Below are 19,387 nucleotides of genomic sequence, written 5' to 3'. Positions count from 1 at the left end.
AATTTCAATTAAATTACGGATGCAATATACAAAAGGCATTTGAGAGACAGATGCCTCTTTAACCAGTCTTCCACTGTCATTACTGTCAACAAATACACTCACATCATGCATTTCCAAAGGCTCCTTTAACTCCACTGCTGTAGGGCTCTCTTCTGCAACAACAGGAGTATCAGAAGTGATCTCTATCTCTCTCTTCAGCATTGTATCTGCCTTATCTTCCTTTTTTATTTCATTACCAAACTCATCTTTCAACTCAAGGGCTTCACTGAAAATATTTTCATCCTTTTGCTTGACATTTTCAAGTCTTTCTTCCAGACTCCTGTGTTCACTTTCAAGTGTTTCAATCTCATCCTTAATAAACTTCTGTCCTGGTGAAGAGGTGTTTTGTTTGACAGTTTCTGCTAAAACCAAAATCTTCTTTAACATGTCTTCGCATTGACTAAGAGGTCCTTGTTGTTCCTTTAAACACAAAAGAAAACATTTTATTTAAAAGTATCTTCTCTCAATATACTTAATGCTAAGATCTAAACTCAATCACTAAAATAATAAATATTTGTTGTGAACAACAAACTGTGCTGAAAAGTACATACAGACCTATTTGTTGCAGAAAGTCAAAAACTAAACCAGTGATTTTAGTCAGCCATTTTTATGAAAAGAGAACATCTGAAGATATGAGCATTACGACAACAATAAAATAACCAGATAGTATGCTGTGAAGTGTGTGGTGATCTTTCTAAGTTCCGAACAAGTGATTGCTTCCCTCTCCTGTTCCCTTTTACTTGTTACAGGTATAGCAAATTCTGGAGGAAGGGAATTGCAGTGATCCATAGCTGAGCTATAGTTTCAGCTTTTAGCAGTTCTCTACACTCACAGCTACAAGACTGTTACCCATTCTTCCAAAATGCAAAAGAATGCCTAGCTATGCATGAAGGATACTTCTTAAAACTGAACTTGACTCATTGACATTTTCCTAAGCTTTCCACTCTGGCTAACTTAAAGACACTTAGCAACACCAAACTTAATGATCTTTTTACTCTTTATGCCCATGGAAAAAAAAAAATAGATGAACAAACAAACTGAAGCACCCGCAGGTGCTGAGGGAGCTGGCTGAGGTCATTGCTGGACCACTCTCCATCATCTTTGAGAAGTCTTGGAAAATGGGAGAGGTGCCTGAGGACTGGAGGAAAGCAAATGTCACTCCAGTCTTCAAAAAGGGCAAGAAGGAGGACCCAGGTAACTATAGACCAGTCAGCCTCACCTCCATCCCTGGGAAACTGATGGAATGACTTATCCTTGGTGCCATCTCAAGGCATATCTGGGATAAGAGGGTCATTAGGGGCAGTCAACATGGCTTCACCAAGGGGAAGTCGTGCTTGACCAACCGCATTGACTTTTATGAGGACATAACAAGATGGATGGATGATGGCAGGGCAGTGGATATGGTCTACCCTGACTTCAGCAAGGCATCTGACACAGTCCCACAGCGTCTTTACAGCTAAACTGAGGGAGTGTGGTCTGGACTGACTGGGTAGTGAGGTGGACTGTGAACGGGCTGAAGGGAAGAAGCCAGAGAGTCGTGGCCAATGGGGTGGAGTTCAGCTGGAGGCCTGTATCTAGTGCAGTGCCTCAGGGGTCAGTACTGGGGCCGGTATTATTCAGTATATTCATCAATGATTTGGATGAGGGAATAGAGTGTACTATCAGCAAGTTTGCTGATGACACGAAGCTGGGAGGAGTGGCTGACATGCCAGAAGGCTGTGCTGCCATCCAGAGACCTGGACAGGCTGGAGAGTTGGGCAGGGAAAAATTTAATGAAATATAACAAGGGAAAGTGTAGAATATTGCATCTGCGTAGGACCAAACCCAGGTTCCAGTATAAGTTGGGGAATGACCTATTAGAGAGCAGCGTAAGGGAAATGGACCTGGGGGTCCTGGTGGACAACAGGATGACCATGAGCCAGCACCGGGCCCTTGTGGCCAGGAAGGCCAATGGCATCCTGGGGTGTATTAAAAGGGGGGTGGTTAGTAGGTCAGAGAGGTTCTCCTGCCCCTCTACTCTGCCCTGGTGAGACCACACCTGGAATATTGTGTCCAGTTCTGGGCCCCTCAGTTCAAGAAAGACAGGGAACTGCTGGAGAGAGTCCAGCACAGGGCAACAAAGATGATGAAGGGAGTGCAGCATCTCCCTTATGAGGAAAGGCTGAGGGAGCTGGGGCTCTTTAGCTTGGAGGAGACTGAGGGGTGACCTCATTAATGTTTACAAATATATAAAGGATGAGAGTCAAGAGGATGGAGCCAGGCTCTTCTCGGTGGCAATCAATGATAGGACAAGGGGTAATGGGTTCAAACTGGAACACAAAAGGTTCCACTTAAATTTGAGAAGAAACTTCTTCACAGTGAGGGCGACCAAGCACTGGAACAGGCTGCCCAGGAGGGTTGAGGCGTCTCCTACTCTGGAGACATTCAAAACCCACCTGGACACCTTCCTGTGTAACCTCATCTGGGTGCTCCTGCTCCAGCAGGGGTATAGGACTAGATGATCTTTCGAGGTCCTTTCCAATCCCTGACATTCTGCGATTCTGTGAAGAAGTTTGTATGATTGAGCTAGGACAATTCTACCTTCAGTTCAGCTGGCAGTAAAGGTCCACTCAGTTCATCAAGAGTGGTTTTAGGTCTACAGTTATCTTGATAAAAGTAACATCATATATACTTCATATTTTAGAAATATTTCTTAGTTTTTCAGCTTCACACCATTAGCAGTTCTCTTATATAAATATGATGGTCCCTATGAGCCCCCATGGCATGGACCCACTTTCTCCATGATGCAAAATCTGCAACATACCTGTGATTTCAACTGGTTTTGCTCAGCAGATGGTTGTTCCATTGCTCGACCTTCACTATCAGCAAGCTTCTCAGAGATAGTTTTCAGCTCAGTGCTCAGGCCTCTTACCATATCCTGAAACTGCAGGTGCTCTTGAACGTGACTTTCCAGTGTCTGCACTATGGTCTAGAAAGCAAGGAGTTTCTAGAATTAGTCCACCATTAGCTCAAACAAACAGAACTCATCCACAGACTGTTGCAACTTTCCCAGGACCTCAGCAGCACCAAAAAATTGCTTGTTTCCCATAAACTATTCAGCTAACCACAGATGCACAAAAATATCTTGCCCTCTTCCCAGAACATCAGGGACTCCACCATGAACAAAATCTTCATTAGTAGCAGGAAGCAAAAGATTTTGCATTCCATAAGAATATACTAAAAGGGATGTTTTCTATTCAAAATGGATGAAAGATTTGATGCAGAATGCCACATATGGTGCAAATGCAATTTGCACTAAATTGGCTGGAACCAATAACAAACACAATACAAGAAAAGCCGTTCATGCTTCTAGAAGAAAAAAAGGAAAGAAAAAACCCCCACAAAACTACCGTGGCTTGGAGATTATAGGAACAAATACTTCCTATTATAGCTATCTGAATCAGTTTATACAGGTAAAAAATGTTCTTCATACACACCTTAGTCTCATTTGTTTAAACATTTATCCCTCTGCAAAGCACAAGGTAGTGAAAAACATGAGTTTCTGGTGCTCTTTTTTCAACAGTAAGAGAGAAAGTGAGAGAGAGAGGAATTCCCTGCCCTTCTACAGAGGTCCTTCCACCACTCCCAGTTTTACCCATAGGGAAATAACACTACAGGCACACAGTGAGAACCGCAATCAACAGCCATCCAAGTAATTTTGCAAGGAAACAGAGTGAGGTCCCAACCTGTAGCTGGCTGAGGAGATTATCATGTTGGTGCTTTAATTCCAACCATTCCGCCTCTGTGAAGCAGGGATCCCCAGTGCAACCCTTTAGGTGACCTTCCCGGCTTTCCAATTCATTAAATCTGGAAGTTAAGTCTTCTGCTTTCTGCAGGAGGTTGGCGTAGTTTGTCAGCTGAGCTTGTTTCTCCTGCAAACCAGGCTGAAGGGCAAAACCCATCTCCTGTTGCTGTTTCTCCAGTTCAGTTAGAGCCAGTCTCAGATCTTCTTTGCTTTGCTCATATTGCTCCCTGTTGAACTGAAGTTGCTCTTCAGGGCTAAGAAAAAATATTCCATTTAATAGTATCAAAAACTTATTTATTCATTACCTCGAAAATGTCAAATTGTGAACAAGTCAACCATTAGAATGAACTGGAGCATACTGAATACTTTTCTCCAGGTTTTAAATTACTGATCAGCTTTAGACTGGAATTTTCAAGGTGAGGGAAATGTAAAACACTGAATTTATTATTGCTGAATGGGACATGAATGCAGGACAAGTGAATCTTAAACCTGAATCTATAAGCCCATAGTTTCTAGCATCTGAGATGTGATGCTCATGCTCTGTATTCTTCTGCTTTTTATTACAGCAGAAGTTCTGTTTAAAAACTACAACTATTTTTCTTGACAACTTCTTATGACAGCCTCCTGAAAGAGAATGTTCTGCAGAAGATACGCATTGCATTGTTTGCAATGAAGATGGGGAAATGTTTCAGATACAGACAGCAAAACCAGCGTATGCAATAAGGGCCATGTTAGCACAATCCAGTGCCTGCTTTCCTGACCTTGACACTGGATTTGTAAGCACACATGCTGATCTGCAGCAGGTGAACACGTTGCATTTGTCCACAGGAAATACAAAACTATGATCAGTGAGACAAAAGTAACATTTGTACGTTCACATTTAGTGATGGCGCTCAGATATTTTCCAGATGGAACTTAAATGCCAACATTTGAAAACATGATCCCACACAAACAAATCCAAATAAATAAAGTCTGGTGATAATTCTGTAAAGTACAGCAAGATAAAGAAGGACAAAAACAAAGCTTAAGTGTTTTGTTTTGTGCCCCTCAAGATTCATACTTTTTGGCAGATGACAAATACAGCACAGCCTCACATATGTTAAGTACTCTTGCTTCAAGTTCTCCATTCCAGCTTCACGCTGCTGCCATTACTGTGTCACATCTATTTTTCACTGGCCTGATCCTGCAAGGTCCTGAGCATCTCTTCAGATGTGCTGAGCACCTCATCTCCTCAACACACTGTGAAGAGGGTGCTCAGCATTCTGCTGTGTTGAATCCAATGTAGCCAATGCTCTCTCTTTCTGAATGCCACTTGCATTGCTTGTACTGAGTTCATAGTAATAAGACAAGACAACTGCATATTCTCAAAAATAGTTATTTTTAATAAATCATTGCCTAGACATAGGCCTATACAATAGACCTGCTTTAGCTTCCAGTGATCTCAACAGCAAAGTTCCCAGGGGTTTTACTGAAAGTCAGTTCAATGACATTATGGAAGACAAATATCTTGAAAGTATTTCCGTGAGCAAAATAAGAGCTTCAGTTTGTGTTTACACAACACACCTGGAATCACCTGACGTGTTTAAAGGATCAATTTGACTCTCAGACACAGTTGCCACAGTGCCAACAACACTGAAGTGCCTTTGCTGACTTAAAAATACCAGCTGTCGCAGCCAAGAAAGCCTCTTACAGAGCCAGAATAAACCAGGCTTTAAAAACTCTACTTTAGAAATCACATCTTGCTGGATTTACCCCAAACTCTCTTCCAAAGCAGTAGGAATCTGTACAAGGGTAGATCCCCCCTCTGCTGGGCGGCTACGTCTGGGACTCAGAGTTGAGGTCACATTGCAGCAAAGGGCCACCACAGTGTTCAATCTCTGCATCCTCACACCACGGTGTTAAATCAGTGCATCCTCACTGCACAGTCTATTAAAACAAGGAGCATTCGGTGCACTATTTTTTCTTTAATTTAAATAAGAGTGGCTGAGCTACTTCACTATCAGAAGGGAGTCTGAGGTGAGCTGGACAAACCCCATTAACTGTCCTGCTACCCCCCTTACGTCTCCTGGTCACAGCCCCTACTTTACCGTTTAATGCCAACTGTGACCTGCCTCTCCAAAATACTGCAGTAATACAAGCATTTCTGTAGGTATCTTGTTCTGTCCCGAAGGAACACGACTTCAGTGGAACTGGTGCAAGAAGAAGATAAGAAAGTCAATATAGCAGTAAGTGATCCGTACTGCCTCTTAGCAAATTCCACATTACCTTGTACGTTCAGCCGCGAGCCGACAGATGCTTTCCCACTTGTTCTGGAGCTCAGAAATAGTCTGCTGAACCAGCGGCTTCTTATTTTTCTCATCTCTCAGTAAAGTTTCTCCTAGAGCTACCATCTTCTGTATTTTGGCCCCTCCTGCTTCTCTGAGAGCTGTGATTTCCTGTATTAAACAAGAAGCAGAAGCAGTACATATACAGCTATTTTTGGTTAAAAAATAAAAGGTATTACCAATTATTTTTTTTCATACTTCGTACACTGCTGTTCAAGACAAAAGAATTCTCCTTCCAATATATCAAATAACTGATTCGTGAATGGATATAATCATAGAATGTGTGGGTTGGAAAGGAACCACAGAGTCCAACTCCTGTCCCTGCATATGACCAACTCAAAATTTATACCATGATCATCCAGTTTTAGAAAGCCTGGGATAATTAAGCTGATTTATTAATTATTTTCTACATAACAAAACCAATATTGTGCTGACAAATCAAAAAATTCTCCAAATCATAAAAGATACATTTGTCACAATACTACTCCTTCCACAGAACGAAACATGTAAATCCCAGCATCCTCATTTGTGGCTACTCGGTTAGGAGGCCTCCTAAGCAGTCAGAAAGGAGACACCATTGAGGCCTGAGAGAACCACCCAGACAATGGAGCAGCCTGATAAACCATGAAAAAACAAACAAATAAACCAACACCAAACACCCTGCCCACACCAAATAGGCCACAAAACCACAGGCACTCAGCAGTGACAGTATCTTTTATGACGTACTGACTCATCAAGCATTCCCCTGATGTTAGCATGAGTTGTGAAGTGGAAAAGGAATACATTTAACATAATACCTTTATCTGATTGATCCTTTCGTCTGATGACAACTCGCTGTCCTGCGAATTCAGGTTATTAACAGCCTCCTCCAGCTTTTTGATCCAGGAAGAAACATCCTGGGCAAGTTCTTCAAAATTTTGTCCTTCCACTGGAAGTCTCTCAGTATTCCCTGCCATTTCGCTTACATGTGTTATCAGTGTCTGGTATCTACTAATAAGGTCACTGGCTTCTGAAATAGTTTCATCTGTCAGCCCAGTCTCCCTCAAGGAATTTGCCAGCTGAGCCATGGAGTCAAATGGTTTTCTGAAAAGCACAAAAAATTAATAAGCATCTATTTGTTGTAACAACATGGAGAAATCTTCTTTAGAAGAAAATTCTTAGAGACCAAAGAACACGATACCTCTGCATTAATAGTGTTTTATTGAAGTTTTCAAGTTTTGTCTCATCTTTTTCGATCTCTTCTAGTTTTACTTCCTGAGCAGTGAGCCACTCTTCCAAGACTGTGCTGCTTTCTTCAAGACTAAAGAGAGTATAAAGACACAGGTCAAAATGAGAGGCATTACATGACTAAGACTTGATGACAGCAGTGTTTCGCCAAAAAAAGTAACATAAATATCATGCTCCTGATCAAGCAAAGTTTTAAGCACAAGCGTCATTTTTACTACCTCTTTTTTACACTGAGTCTGCTACAAAGTGTAAAAAAAAATATGAAGCACACAAAACACTCACTACCCTTTATTAAAATACCATCTTTAATAAAAAGCAGGGTTGTTTGCCATTCACTATAGCTGTTTGGTAATGAATCATTTTCTATCACTTGTGATTAAAATGTCAGAAACTACATTAGTTCCCTACCTGCTGAGCTGCTGGAGAGAAGCACCAAGTTCCTTTTCCCGTTTCTGACATTTGGAGATCAATCTCTGCAGTTCTGCCTCTTGATCTCTCACACGGTTGGTAAGGTGGTTAATGCTTGCTTTGGGCAAGTAATTCTTCACTTTATTCAACAACGTTTTAACCTCTTGGATATCTCTGTCTTTGCCTTCAGATGTTAGGAAGTGCTGAATAAGAGCACAAACACAAGGTGCATTTGTCAAATTTGCTGTTGTATGATAGATATTTATGTTACAAGAGTTTTACAACTCCTGTTATCTCCACCAATATTTTCTACAGCAATTCCAGTTCCTGGAAAGGAATACATTTCAATTCACAGTTTGCTGACTATTTCACTTGTAAATGGGAAAGCTGCTGTTTGTAAAGTAAGGAGAAAGTTAAGCGGATGGTTTGGACTTTCTTCTCTACAGCACAAATACACAGAAAAGAAAGAGAAAAGTGGCATTCAAATCTAGCACTGACATCACAGCTGCTGTTCAATTGTCATTGCTTCTTGCAGATGTTGCAGTTTTTCCATCTCTTTTCTGTTGATTCTGCCTGAAAATCTGGCTACTGCAAAGTGAACGTAAATTTGTCACGTTTGAATCCAATGGAGATCAGAATTTCATTTTACTCTCTACATATTTGAATTTCTGCATCTTTGCACACTGAAATACTTCATCAAAGTCCACGTACTTTCACTAACTGCTGTCCTGTCTCTCACTTGCACAACTATGTCTGAACTTGAACACTGATACTCCACTTTTTCATTTAGTTTTATTTTTATTCCACTTATTATCTTAATGCTTTAAGTTACATGAAATGTTTTTTCAGCCTCAAGTTACAAACTCTTTGTAGGTGAACACATTCCCAAGAATAGTCTCCTGTGTAAAAAAGACAAACTTGAAGAACAATCAGCTATAGAAATGAGAACATTTAAATACTTTACCTTTAGCCTCTGCAGTCTTTCTTCCAGTATCGGTTTTGTTTCTGAGGGGTCAAAGCAGTCCTTCAAAGACAGCTGAGTGCTGCTGAACCAGTCATTAAAATTCTTGCACTGACCTGAAAAAAGATACATTCCAATTTTCTTCATTAATTGTATTCTGTAAAAGAAAACCCTATTCAACATTAATATGTCAAAACAATTTGTAATTAAATTTATCAGTGCTACTGTCAAAGGTTGCTTTTCGCTACAGACCATGTGACAGAAAATGCTGCAGTTCATATTGTTTCCTTTACCTAATATTAACTGACAACAACCACAGCTGTTCACTTGGGAGGGACAGTCTGCTATACATCGCAGCTTCAGTACACAAGACCTGGATTGGCCTACTGACAACCTTTCTCATTTCCAACACAAAAAATATTACTCAAAAACTATTTGGGCCTAATTTGACACCTGCACAATCCTGTGTCTGCCCATAACAAGAATTAACTAATAATTCCTTATTGTAACCAAGATTAAATTAAAAATTACTGGAAAAAATAACAACATTTGATTTCTGCATTTTATATCGAAATGTTCTGGCATTTGTTCCTGAATTATGCTTTATATTTCTTTTATCTGTTTTTTTAAATATAAAAAACAGACTCAGATTTAGTGGTTGGTTGGACTCAAAAGCTGTTTTTATCCAAATCTTTATCTTGTTCAGAACCCTGAAGCAGTTTGACATATCAAAGCAGTTTCAGATATCAAAGCAGTTTCAGATACCAAACCAAAAATAAATTCAATACACAACCTTTAAGTGATTATGATGATCAATACAAACCTATAAAGCTACATAAATGTGAAATGTGTTTGCTTACGGTCCAAAACACCGATAAAGTGATCTTGAAATACATGTTTCTTCTTATTAAATAAATCAGTGACACACTTAAGCTGCTTATTTAATTCATCCACATCAGGACAATCCGTCTCTTCTTGGAGTAACGTCACGTGGTGTTCTTGTTGCAGAATTTTCTGGTGTATCTCCTAAAGTTTTTAAAAAAGGACAACTGTTAAAAAGAAAAGTCGGAAGTGCAAGAAGTACAGAGATGCTTTAGTACAAAGTAGAGTTTTGCAAAAGGGTTTAGTCCTGCCTATGTGGCAAAAGAATTTCTTAAATTATATTGACGTTAACAAGGCAATCAATATAAGCACTAAACTCTCCTTGAGCAGTGTGTATACATCTGTACCCATGAGTATTATCATCTGTACTCACACTCATGTATACTTTGGCATCACACAGAACAGGTATGAGAAGTGCACAGTAATACAGTGCGTTCCAGAGCATCTAATACCTAGAAGCTATAGTGCCTTAGCTGCCATAGGCACTACTCCATCCTTTAATACCTTGCTGTGTATGTCAACTCCCTGTGGGTTGAAAGACAACTTAAAGGGAGCTGGGAGAATTACTTAAAAGCTGTATCTTTCTACCAATGCTTGTGATTTCACTGTCCCAAACACTAGTGGTCTAACACCCAGAATGTGCATAATCCACTTGGGTGCTCAAGAGGAGGTTTAAATCTTCCCAGCCTTGAACCTCCAAGCAGGGCACGACTCTTTTCTCACCTTCCTCCCTGGTGCCAAGATGGCAAGTTGGCTGAAATTGCCTACTGGGAGCTCCCCTTGCAGGCAGGCTCAGGTGGCACAAAGACAAGCTCTGTATAATGCTCAGTCTTGGAAAAGATACAACCCAGTACCCCCATTACTGCTTCGAATGGCCTCAAGTTGTGCCAGGGAAGATTCAGATCGGATATTAGGAAAAATTTATTCATGGAAAGGGTTTTCAGGCATTGGAACAGGCTGCCCAGGGCAGTGGCTGAGTCACCATCCCTGGAGGTGTTTAAAAGATGCTTAGATGAGGTTCCTAAGGACATGGTTTAGTGCTAGAGTTAGGTTGTGGTTGGACTTGATGATCTTAAGGGTCTCTTCCAACCATAACGACTCTATGATTCTGTTCTGTGATTCTAACATACCTTGGGCAGTATACTGTTTCTTGCGCCTACCACTGACCATTTCCAAGGGGTAACTAACCACATCTGGTAACATTCAGTGAAAACAGGCTTTTCTTTCTGGCAGCTTAAGGGGATAGTCAAGCCAGGCTCTTCACCTGAGTTATTCTAGCAGTTTACAACATACACAGATGAAACACTTATGAAACTTGCCCAGGAGAAAAATAATGAACAAAATTATAAAATATGTGTAATTTTTGGCATGTTACCTCTAATTTAGTAAAGATCTCTAAGGTGTCAGAAGGAGACAAAGCTTTTAAAAGTGATTCAGTCATTCCAATCTGTGTCTTGGCCAGATCAAGGTCTCCTTTTAGTTCTGCTGTATTCACACTGAGTTCACTGGTCCCCCGCTTTGTTGACAAGAGCTCTTTTATTAGCTCCATTTTTTGCACAACAGCTGATCTGATGACCTTAAAATTGGAAATAAACATACGTAAGAAATTATGCTGGATTGATTTCCTAGAATATTAGAACTCCATGACAGACATAAAACGCAATGAAATGATCTGAAGTCTAGACATTTCAATCACAGTTTGTTCCAGTTTGTTTCCCTCCCACTCCACAAATTAAGAAAAGTAGTATTTAAGCCCTGCTTTTCCAAGGAGGAATGATCTTGGTCCATCTTTATTACAAATTAACTTGCTGGTGCTGCTTTACTAACAAATTTATTTGTCAGTCTACTCCAGTGTCTACTATCTAAAGGCCATACCAGTGCTCTAGCTACCAGAAAAAAGAGATTGCCAGCTCTGTTTGTACACACCTGCCTGAAGTGATCCCACTGGGACACATTCTCTACACCCATCCAAAAAACAGGCAAGGACAGCAGAGTGGTGGGGAGCTCTGGCTTGGCACTACTCACTAAGGAGCAACAGGTCCTTAACCTTATCCTTAAGGCTTCTGCAGATTTGCTGAGACAGCAACTCAATGGGATCATGGACACATGGTGAAACACAACCCCAGGGGGCTCAGGGAGTCTGGTGCTCTGGAGGAGTGTAGTGTGCACAGTGCAAGGTCACCAAGTCCTTTCCTAAGCTCCTTAGGTCACCTCACCCAGTGAAACTCCTCTGAGTTCACTGCCTGAGGATAAACACACAAATAGCCAAACCAGGTCAAGCTCAAGGTGCATCTGACAGACACCGGAAAGGGACACTGAGGGAACTGGTAGAGGATTAAGGTATAATGTGGCCTCAAATAGTGGAGAAGGGTTTATTCTTTGCTGTGTGAAGTTGATTTCTTTGTGATATTCCAAAGGAAAACAACACAGTAACCACCACTCTATGCACATAGCTACACACTACCAGGCTACACTAAGCCATATTCAGGTAAAGCTCAGGATGCTGAGTTGCTGGGATCCCCAAAGGGATGACAAATCCACTGTGCCTGGTATTTGGTCAGTAGCTAAAAGACAGATATCACTTATATAGGCCTCTTCCAGCAGGCCTGGAAAACAGTTGGGTCAGGTCTAAGCCCCTAAAAGGCACAAGAATAAGAGAGGCCTTTGTGTTTAAAATGACAGGTTTGGTTCTAATAGCTTGAGAAAAACAATAAATGAAATGTCACTGCCAATAGCCAACAAAATGACTTCAATTCTCTTTGAGCAGATTTCAGTTAAACCAAGAAATGACTGTGGCAAAGACAGTACTAGACTCAGGGCTGTACTAATGAGTACTGGTGTATTAACTCGAGAAGCTTCTTCGTACCTGTAGCTCCAGTGGAGGTTCATTACTGTTCAGAAGTTCTTCTATCTCAGCCACCGTGTTGTCAAATTTCTGGAGTTTCTGCTCTTGCACTCGTAGGCAGGCCTAAAGGTGGAAAAAACACATCCATAACTGTGTTTCTCCCCACATTAAATCTCCATGTTACTGTTAGAAAATTGTATTAGTAATTTTCATTTTAGCAATTTATGAACTTTTTTTATTAGAGTCAGAAACCCTCTATGTTTCTCAGGCAGAGCAGTTGTTAATGCAAATGTAGCATAAATTTAACAACGTTAATGATTTTACTTCTATATTAAGCCAAGTAAATTTGCAGGAAAATAATCTTAATTTTGTATTTTTTTTCTTGCTGCTTCTATTTGAAAGGGTATTCTCAGATGTTATAGACTTAAAGTCAAGAATTGGCATCCCAGTGATAGATTTTGATAGGCATGTGATAAAATACAACACATGCTATAAGCACTTTTTTAATGTAAATCTTTTGTATATGAAAAGACCTCTACTCATTTGAATGGAATTTGGATCAAGTCAGTAATGTGAAAGTAAAATACCAGCTTCAACTTATGAAACAGGATATATCTAAAATGGTCACATTGTCTCATATTCCCAAATCAATATTCCAAACTTCCCCAAGACAAAGTATTCAAAACCCATTCATGTACCACAGCCCTTAAAAAAGTTCCATTTGCATACTGGCTACAGGGGAAAGCAGAACTTTCTCACTGTATTTATACTGAAATTATCTTTAAATATGCACTCAAATAACTCATTACTTTGTTCTTTTGTGACAGGCTTCTTGAAAGCACATACACCGGTGCTCTGCTGGCCGGTCACAAAGGACCCTGGATTTCAACCCTGTGTAACGTGACACACATTGCAACAGTTGGGGTTTTTTCGTAATTAACATTAATGTAGAGATGATTCAGGATCAACAACAAAAGAAATGACAATAAACTGATAAATGAGCCTGGCACCCTCTGTGCTTTAAATCATATTACAAAAATACCAATGCACTGATTTCAGTTTTCTCTCCTTTCTATTCTACTTTTATAGTTGCTCATGGGAAATCTGATTTCTCCCCCCCTTGCCCTCTCCTCCCCTTTCTTTTAAGAATTATCCTGTGGCACAGGAGCAGCGGAGTCACCTTAGCACAGCCACCCCCAGCACGGCCCTTCCCGAGCACCAGCAGAGACACATTGGTGGGGGGCTCGGTCACATCATGCCGGCCTTGAGCAGTTTCCAGGTAACAAAATGGCTCTTAAGATGCAGTTGCCAGCTGGTGCATTTTTACTGGAGCCCTCAGGGACCTGAATTACCCCAGGTAAATTCTAATAACACAATGGTTAAGGCAATAATAATGTGACAAAATACCCGCCTCTGCACAGCACATGTACTGCTGTTTTACTGGGAAGATCTATAAACACAGAACACCTTGGTTTTTTATTGCTCTGGAAATTTAAAAAAATGAGCAGGGCTAACAACAGCAGTAACGCTGCAAATAAGCATAATAAAAAACAGGGCATTTGTAGCGTATAAACACTGAGAAACAAAACCTGCCTGCATATTTTCAAACAAGAGGATATGGGTTATATTTACGTCTCAACCTCACTCAAGCAGGAAATCATTTTTATTTAGTTTGCAGCTCCCGGAGCTCCTCAGCATCCAGCCACTATTAGGGCTGCGTTAAGTTACACCGGGGAGCACACCGGGACAAGGATCACAGAGGCAAATCAGCCACCTTGGCAACCTCTTCCTGACCTGTGCATTGCCCAGACATTTCTGAGGCTCCTGCATCTTCATTGATAGGCAATTTCTAACTAGAAAACTAATCATTAGCCTATACACACTCTCTTTCCTTTCTTCCCCAGGCACAGGAAATATGTCCACCACTGTGCTCCAGACTACAGGCTTTCCACGCCTTCTCTTTGCTATATGTTTGTACGGCACAAAGGAATGAGGGACCTTTTGTGGTCTAAAGCAGCATTTGCAGTACTGAATTAATTTTAAACAACTTAGTATAAATATATGCTATCTATTCACTAGTTTCCAAAACCTACATACCCAATACATTAAGGAATATCTTCAGCAAAACTAGCCATGCAGATACAATTGCAAATGTACAACTTTCTCTGCAGTGCTGATATTTTTATGTGATGGGCATGTTTATAGTTCAAAGTCCATATCACTACAGTATAAGTCATGGGTAAAAAATTTCCATTCAACTTACCTTCAACTGCGTAAGCTCCTCTTCAGTCAGACAATGGCCTTCTGCGTTCTTAAGTTCTTCATTTGCCCAAGCATCGATTGTGCCAGATAAACTAAGAAGTTTGTCCCACAAAGCCTGAGCTCTTCCCAAATTATCACAGTAGTTTTCAGTCTTCTCATTGATCTACCATGAGATTTATATACAGAAAACACACACAGATTTCAAAAATGTTAAGATATAGTCTAAAAGCAAACACAACATAATAAAATCTGAGCAATATGAAACCACCCACAAAAACAACAAGTGTGGCAGGGGAAAAAAAATCTCATGTGTCTTCACAGTGAACTGGTCACAGAGAAGATATTTAAATCCCTGCCACACATGTCGCCAAACATACCAATCACAACGGCAGCTTGCCAGTTTAAGGCAGGTTTAGGAAGGAGCCTTACTCATTAATGTTTATCTACTCTCAGTAAATACCATCTAATCTCAGTATTGATGCACTGCTTAGATCGACAGTGGCAATCATTTCTCACCAAAAGCAGCAGCGTTGTAATTCTCCAGATTGTCTCCAAAGTCTAAATCCACATAGCTTGTTATGGAAGCTTACAGATCCGTGCAGAAAGCACAAGTATTGTCTTTCTGCATTTCCTAGAATTATTTACTGCCAAGGAGTAGCCATGATATAACCCACCTGAAAGCTCAGAAACATTACACCAATAGACACTCTGCAAGCTTTGCTCTAGTAAACACTTGGATTTATCTCTTAAGAATCTTTGCCATATTGCACTTAATTTATTCCAAATATTACACACGCGTCAGAATCAATTACTATAATGCATAACAGATAAGACCACCCTGATAATTTACTTTTTACATACATCCAGCCATCTGTCCACAATAATGTTAGCCTCATTCTCAAACGGGGGCTCCTCAAAGCTTCTCATTTTATTGAGCTGGAATTGCAGGTTTTTGCAGATCTGATTTATTTTGTCTACATCTTCAGAGTGATCATTAAATTCCTCTTTTGCCTCTTCGATCTGTGAAAAAGACCAAACAGATATTTACAATCGTGTTTACTTATGGCTGTTTATTCAACAAAACAATTTTAAACCGATGTGTTGTCCTTTTTAGTTTAGAGAAACAACAGCATTACACAAAATAATCTGTTTTATTTAATACAATGAGACTAGGATCGTACCCTGTGTTGTTATATCCTTGTCATGCTGACAGGAATATTTCTGTGTTAGAAATCCATATTATTCAGGTTTGGCTGTACAACAGCTGAGCAGGAACTATGGATAATGTATTTCTAAGAGAGCCAAACCCACTGTTTGCTTTAAAAGTCGTAATCGTAAGATTCAAGGGTACTGTACATCTATACACAGAACCTCAGTTACAGGAATAAAAAATGCACAACGTAATAATCATCTGAGATGCTATTACCATTCTAAAAAATATAACCTGCCATTTTGATCTCCAGGATTTGAATTACTTTTTTTTAAAAAAAGCTTAAATCCTACTTAAACATAGCCATTGTCAAATATCCCATTGCCAGAAACTGAAATGTCCCTTTTTCCCACTTTCTATTTAAACACTAGGCTGCCTCTTTCTGCTTAATTGTAATGTCAGTGTTTACAAACAACATGGAAGTTTGCTGGAAAAGAAACACTGACCTCTAGTGTTAGGAGATTTGTTATTAAAAGCTATTATTTCCCAGAGACAAGCATCACATTTTCTCACAGGGATATTGCCAGCTGCTGAGATAAGGGGAGGGACAGCAGAGCAGCACACACAAACCAGAACAAGGCAGAGAATCTTCTTTATTGCATAGATGAGGTTCTTAGAGACATGGTTTAGAGGTGGACTTGACAGTGTTAGGTTAACAGTTGGACTCAATGATCTTAAAGATCTTTTCCAACCAAAATGATTCTGTGATTCTAAAATTCTAAATAACAAAACATCAGCACTCAAGGACATGCCTTGTATTATGCCACAGATATTGTGGACTGCAATGCTGAGGGTTGAAGTTGCAAAACTCAAGGTGAGGAGGAAGGGTTGTTAACAGAGCGAGGGGTCTCCATACAAGCAGGGGCCAGGGTACAGCAGGTGATCTCCCCACAGCAGGAGCCCAGGTGATCAAAGGTGCCAGAGGTCTCACTGGTGACACCCAGAAAAGACCCTGCCTCAGCTGGTGACACACAGGGACACCCTCCTGTTGAACCATTTACATTCCTTCTTTAATTTAACCATCCCAGGCACTGCCTGAGGGCAAATGTTCCTGACTGATATGGGTGATGCCTCATCAGAACGCCTAAACGTGAAATGGAGACAGTACAATGGTCACAATGGACATGCTGCTATTTCCTAATCCACTGGCCGTGACAATTATGTCCAGTGGCTGCACTCATTAAGCCACCAAGAACATAGCTGGCTGTCAAATTTTTGTCTGAAGAAGTAGTAAGCATTAAGCTAAATGAGGGAGTGCCCATCAACACCCGCTCATTCTTTCTCATCAGTAAAAGCTACTTCTACTGTTTAACTGCCACCAAAGACAGAATGGAGCAAACATCAGTTACAGAGGCCAGGGCTCCTATAAAGACGGTCTGTCTTCTAAGTAGGTTTGTAACACAGGAGAAGCTAGAGTAGAAATACTGAACTATGTTGTTATGGCTTCTAACTGCAATGCAGTTTGGTCACTAAAGTCAGTGTGAGGCAAAGGTTCATGCTGCAAAGGTAACCATCTCAAGGAAATACTGTATCATCAGACCAATTAAAACCATTTTGGCCTCCAGAAGTCCACATCCCAAGGCAGCACCATGCTGGCAATCCCCAAGCTGTCTCTGAGCACAGTGGCAATGACGTACAGCGAGGTACACAAGTTCCAGCTTTGGAAACAGGACAGATCTGCTGTGGTCCAGTCTCTGTGCCATTCTGACACAGCCTCAACAGTGCAAACTCCACAGCCTTGCCTGAGACTCATCAACACAAGCAAGGAGAGGATACAGATCTAGATTCTTGGTTATAAGCTACAGCAATAGCAGAGAAACAAGCAGCCCCAAGGAGCTGCATTATCTATAACATTATTTTTGCTTTAAGTGGTACAACGTTGTTAAGTATCTTAATAGTAACAAATGAATTTGCAATTCTGGTACATATACAAACTGCCCACTGTAAGGTTTTTAACTTGGTAGAAAACACAGAAATATTCTAAAGGGTATGGGTGAATATAGCTGATGTCAACATGTGTTTTGGTAGGATAGGATTTCATCTTTCATACTAGATCATAGTTTTTCTAGCTTGTTTGGTTTGGTTTTTTAATCCTTTAAGAAGACCTTAATTCACTAAGTAAAATTAGACATCATCTCAAAACAAAAACAATATATGGTCCTTAAATACATTTTTGGAAGCCAAACTGAAAGCAAGGTCTTAATGTCTGCCCTGAAGGCTGGGTGTGCAAGGGCAACCCTACACCCAAACACTCCCAGGAAAGGCTTTTCTTACCTTTTCAGTAAGTTCTTGTTACTCACCTTTGTTATTAGTCTGTTCAAATTCTCCTTCCCAATATAAGAAGTTTGCTGCGAAAGCACAATCTCCTGTTTCTGGATGATGCCGGTCAGACTCGTTTTGCAGCTTTGATATTGCTTCAAGAGCTCCAGAGCTCTCGCACACTGCTCCTGGCTATTAAAAAGAGATGTATTATTTATGGCCTGAGCATAAAACAGCAGCCTCGACCTCTTGTCTGCTTCCTTCTACTACATTCAGAAATGTGAGGAGTTTGACTGCTGTGTTTGGCAGAGAGAAAATGGGGGTAAATTGTACCAGTCACAAACTCTGCACTACTGTGTGATACCTGCTGTGATATTTGGCCAGTTTTCGGAATCAGAAATACCCTTCAACATCATATGTCTCTGATTCACATTTAATTATGATGTGACCTGAGCAGTTCAGGTTTATATGATACTCTCCACCTGAAAGGTGAGCTCAGACACCAGTAAACTGAAATACAATGTGCAGCAGGTATCACAAGAGCTGGGGTAGTGGACAGTGGGAAATACAGTCTCAGCCCAGCCTGCAGTAAGATATGAAAACAGATTTCTCCCTCCAACCCCTGTGCAGGCCAGGAGGATTAACGAGCACTGCGCCAGTCCATGCAAACCATAAAGGCACCTTTAAAAACCATGAGAGAAGGACGGATGCGCTGGGTCATCAATCCTCACCTTTCCCATCACCCTCTCAGGCTTATCAAACCAAGTTCCTTTGGTCTTTTCCTGCACAAAAGACTCCCAGTTTTAACAGCTGTCCTCTGCCATTTGTTTGACTTTTCTTTTTTGAATGTGCTGGCATGAAATTCACAGTAAATATATATCATTCCCACCAGCAGACAGGCTTTTCTTTTGGATACCAATTTTTTTTTTATACCAGTTAAGTCCAACACATCACTGCATACCTGCTAAATTATGGGGCTGTGATGTCCTAAAAATATATAAAATTCATGAGCTTTGGCTGCAAATTTCTATGTGCAATTCTTGGCTTTAGGACAGTTTACAACATCATAACAGTAACATTTGCTACTGTATCAGTATTTCATTTACTTTAAAGTATGGTCTAAGGATTTTTGCTGTTTCGTTTTACAAGCAAGCTTCTTACTTGTACAATGCTACTTTAAAATGTA

The 19,387-nt window shown here is 40.5% G+C and overlaps 1 protein-coding gene across 11 annotated transcripts in view; it reads right to left on the bottom strand.

Moving 5' to 3' along the window:
- SYNE2 (spectrin repeat containing nuclear envelope protein 2) overlaps positions 1–19,387 on the bottom strand; it is a 197,853-nt gene that overhangs the window by 119,084 nt on the left and 59,382 nt on the right. For all 11 annotated transcript variants that reach the window (XR_010473239.1, XM_065065861.1, XM_065065855.1 and 8 more), the window contains 14 exons: positions 18,243–18,393; positions 15,594–15,752; positions 14,734–14,895; positions 12,492–12,593; positions 11,001–11,201; positions 9,604–9,769; positions 8,747–8,859; positions 7,783–7,985; positions 7,328–7,447; positions 6,945–7,230; positions 6,089–6,258; positions 3,765–4,077; positions 2,843–3,007; positions 103–459 (listed from right to left, as the gene is read on the bottom strand). Coding sequence is in view for 10 of the 11 variants with exons in the window: in XM_065065861.1 (XP_064921933.1) it covers positions 103–459; positions 2,843–3,007; positions 3,765–4,077; positions 6,089–6,258; positions 6,945–7,230; positions 7,328–7,447; positions 7,783–7,985; positions 8,747–8,859; positions 9,604–9,769; positions 11,001–11,201; positions 12,492–12,593; positions 14,734–14,895; positions 15,594–15,752; positions 18,243–18,393 (2,668 nt within the window). In the remaining variant the exon portion in view is untranslated. The remainder of the gene's footprint in view (positions 1–102; positions 460–2,842; positions 3,008–3,764; positions 4,078–6,088; positions 6,259–6,944; positions 7,231–7,327; positions 7,448–7,782; positions 7,986–8,746; positions 8,860–9,603; positions 9,770–11,000; positions 11,202–12,491; positions 12,594–14,733; positions 14,896–15,593; positions 15,753–18,242; positions 18,394–19,387) is intronic.

Source organism: Columba livia, chromosome 5 (genome assembly GCF_036013475.1).
Source record: "Columba livia isolate bColLiv1 breed racing homer chromosome 5, bColLiv1.pat.W.v2, whole genome shotgun sequence".
Lineage (NCBI taxonomy): Eukaryota > Metazoa > Chordata > Aves > Columbiformes > Columbidae > Columba > Columba livia.
The sequence above is the reverse complement of the archived record's forward strand: the minus strand, read 5'-3'. Positions and strand labels throughout refer to the sequence as shown.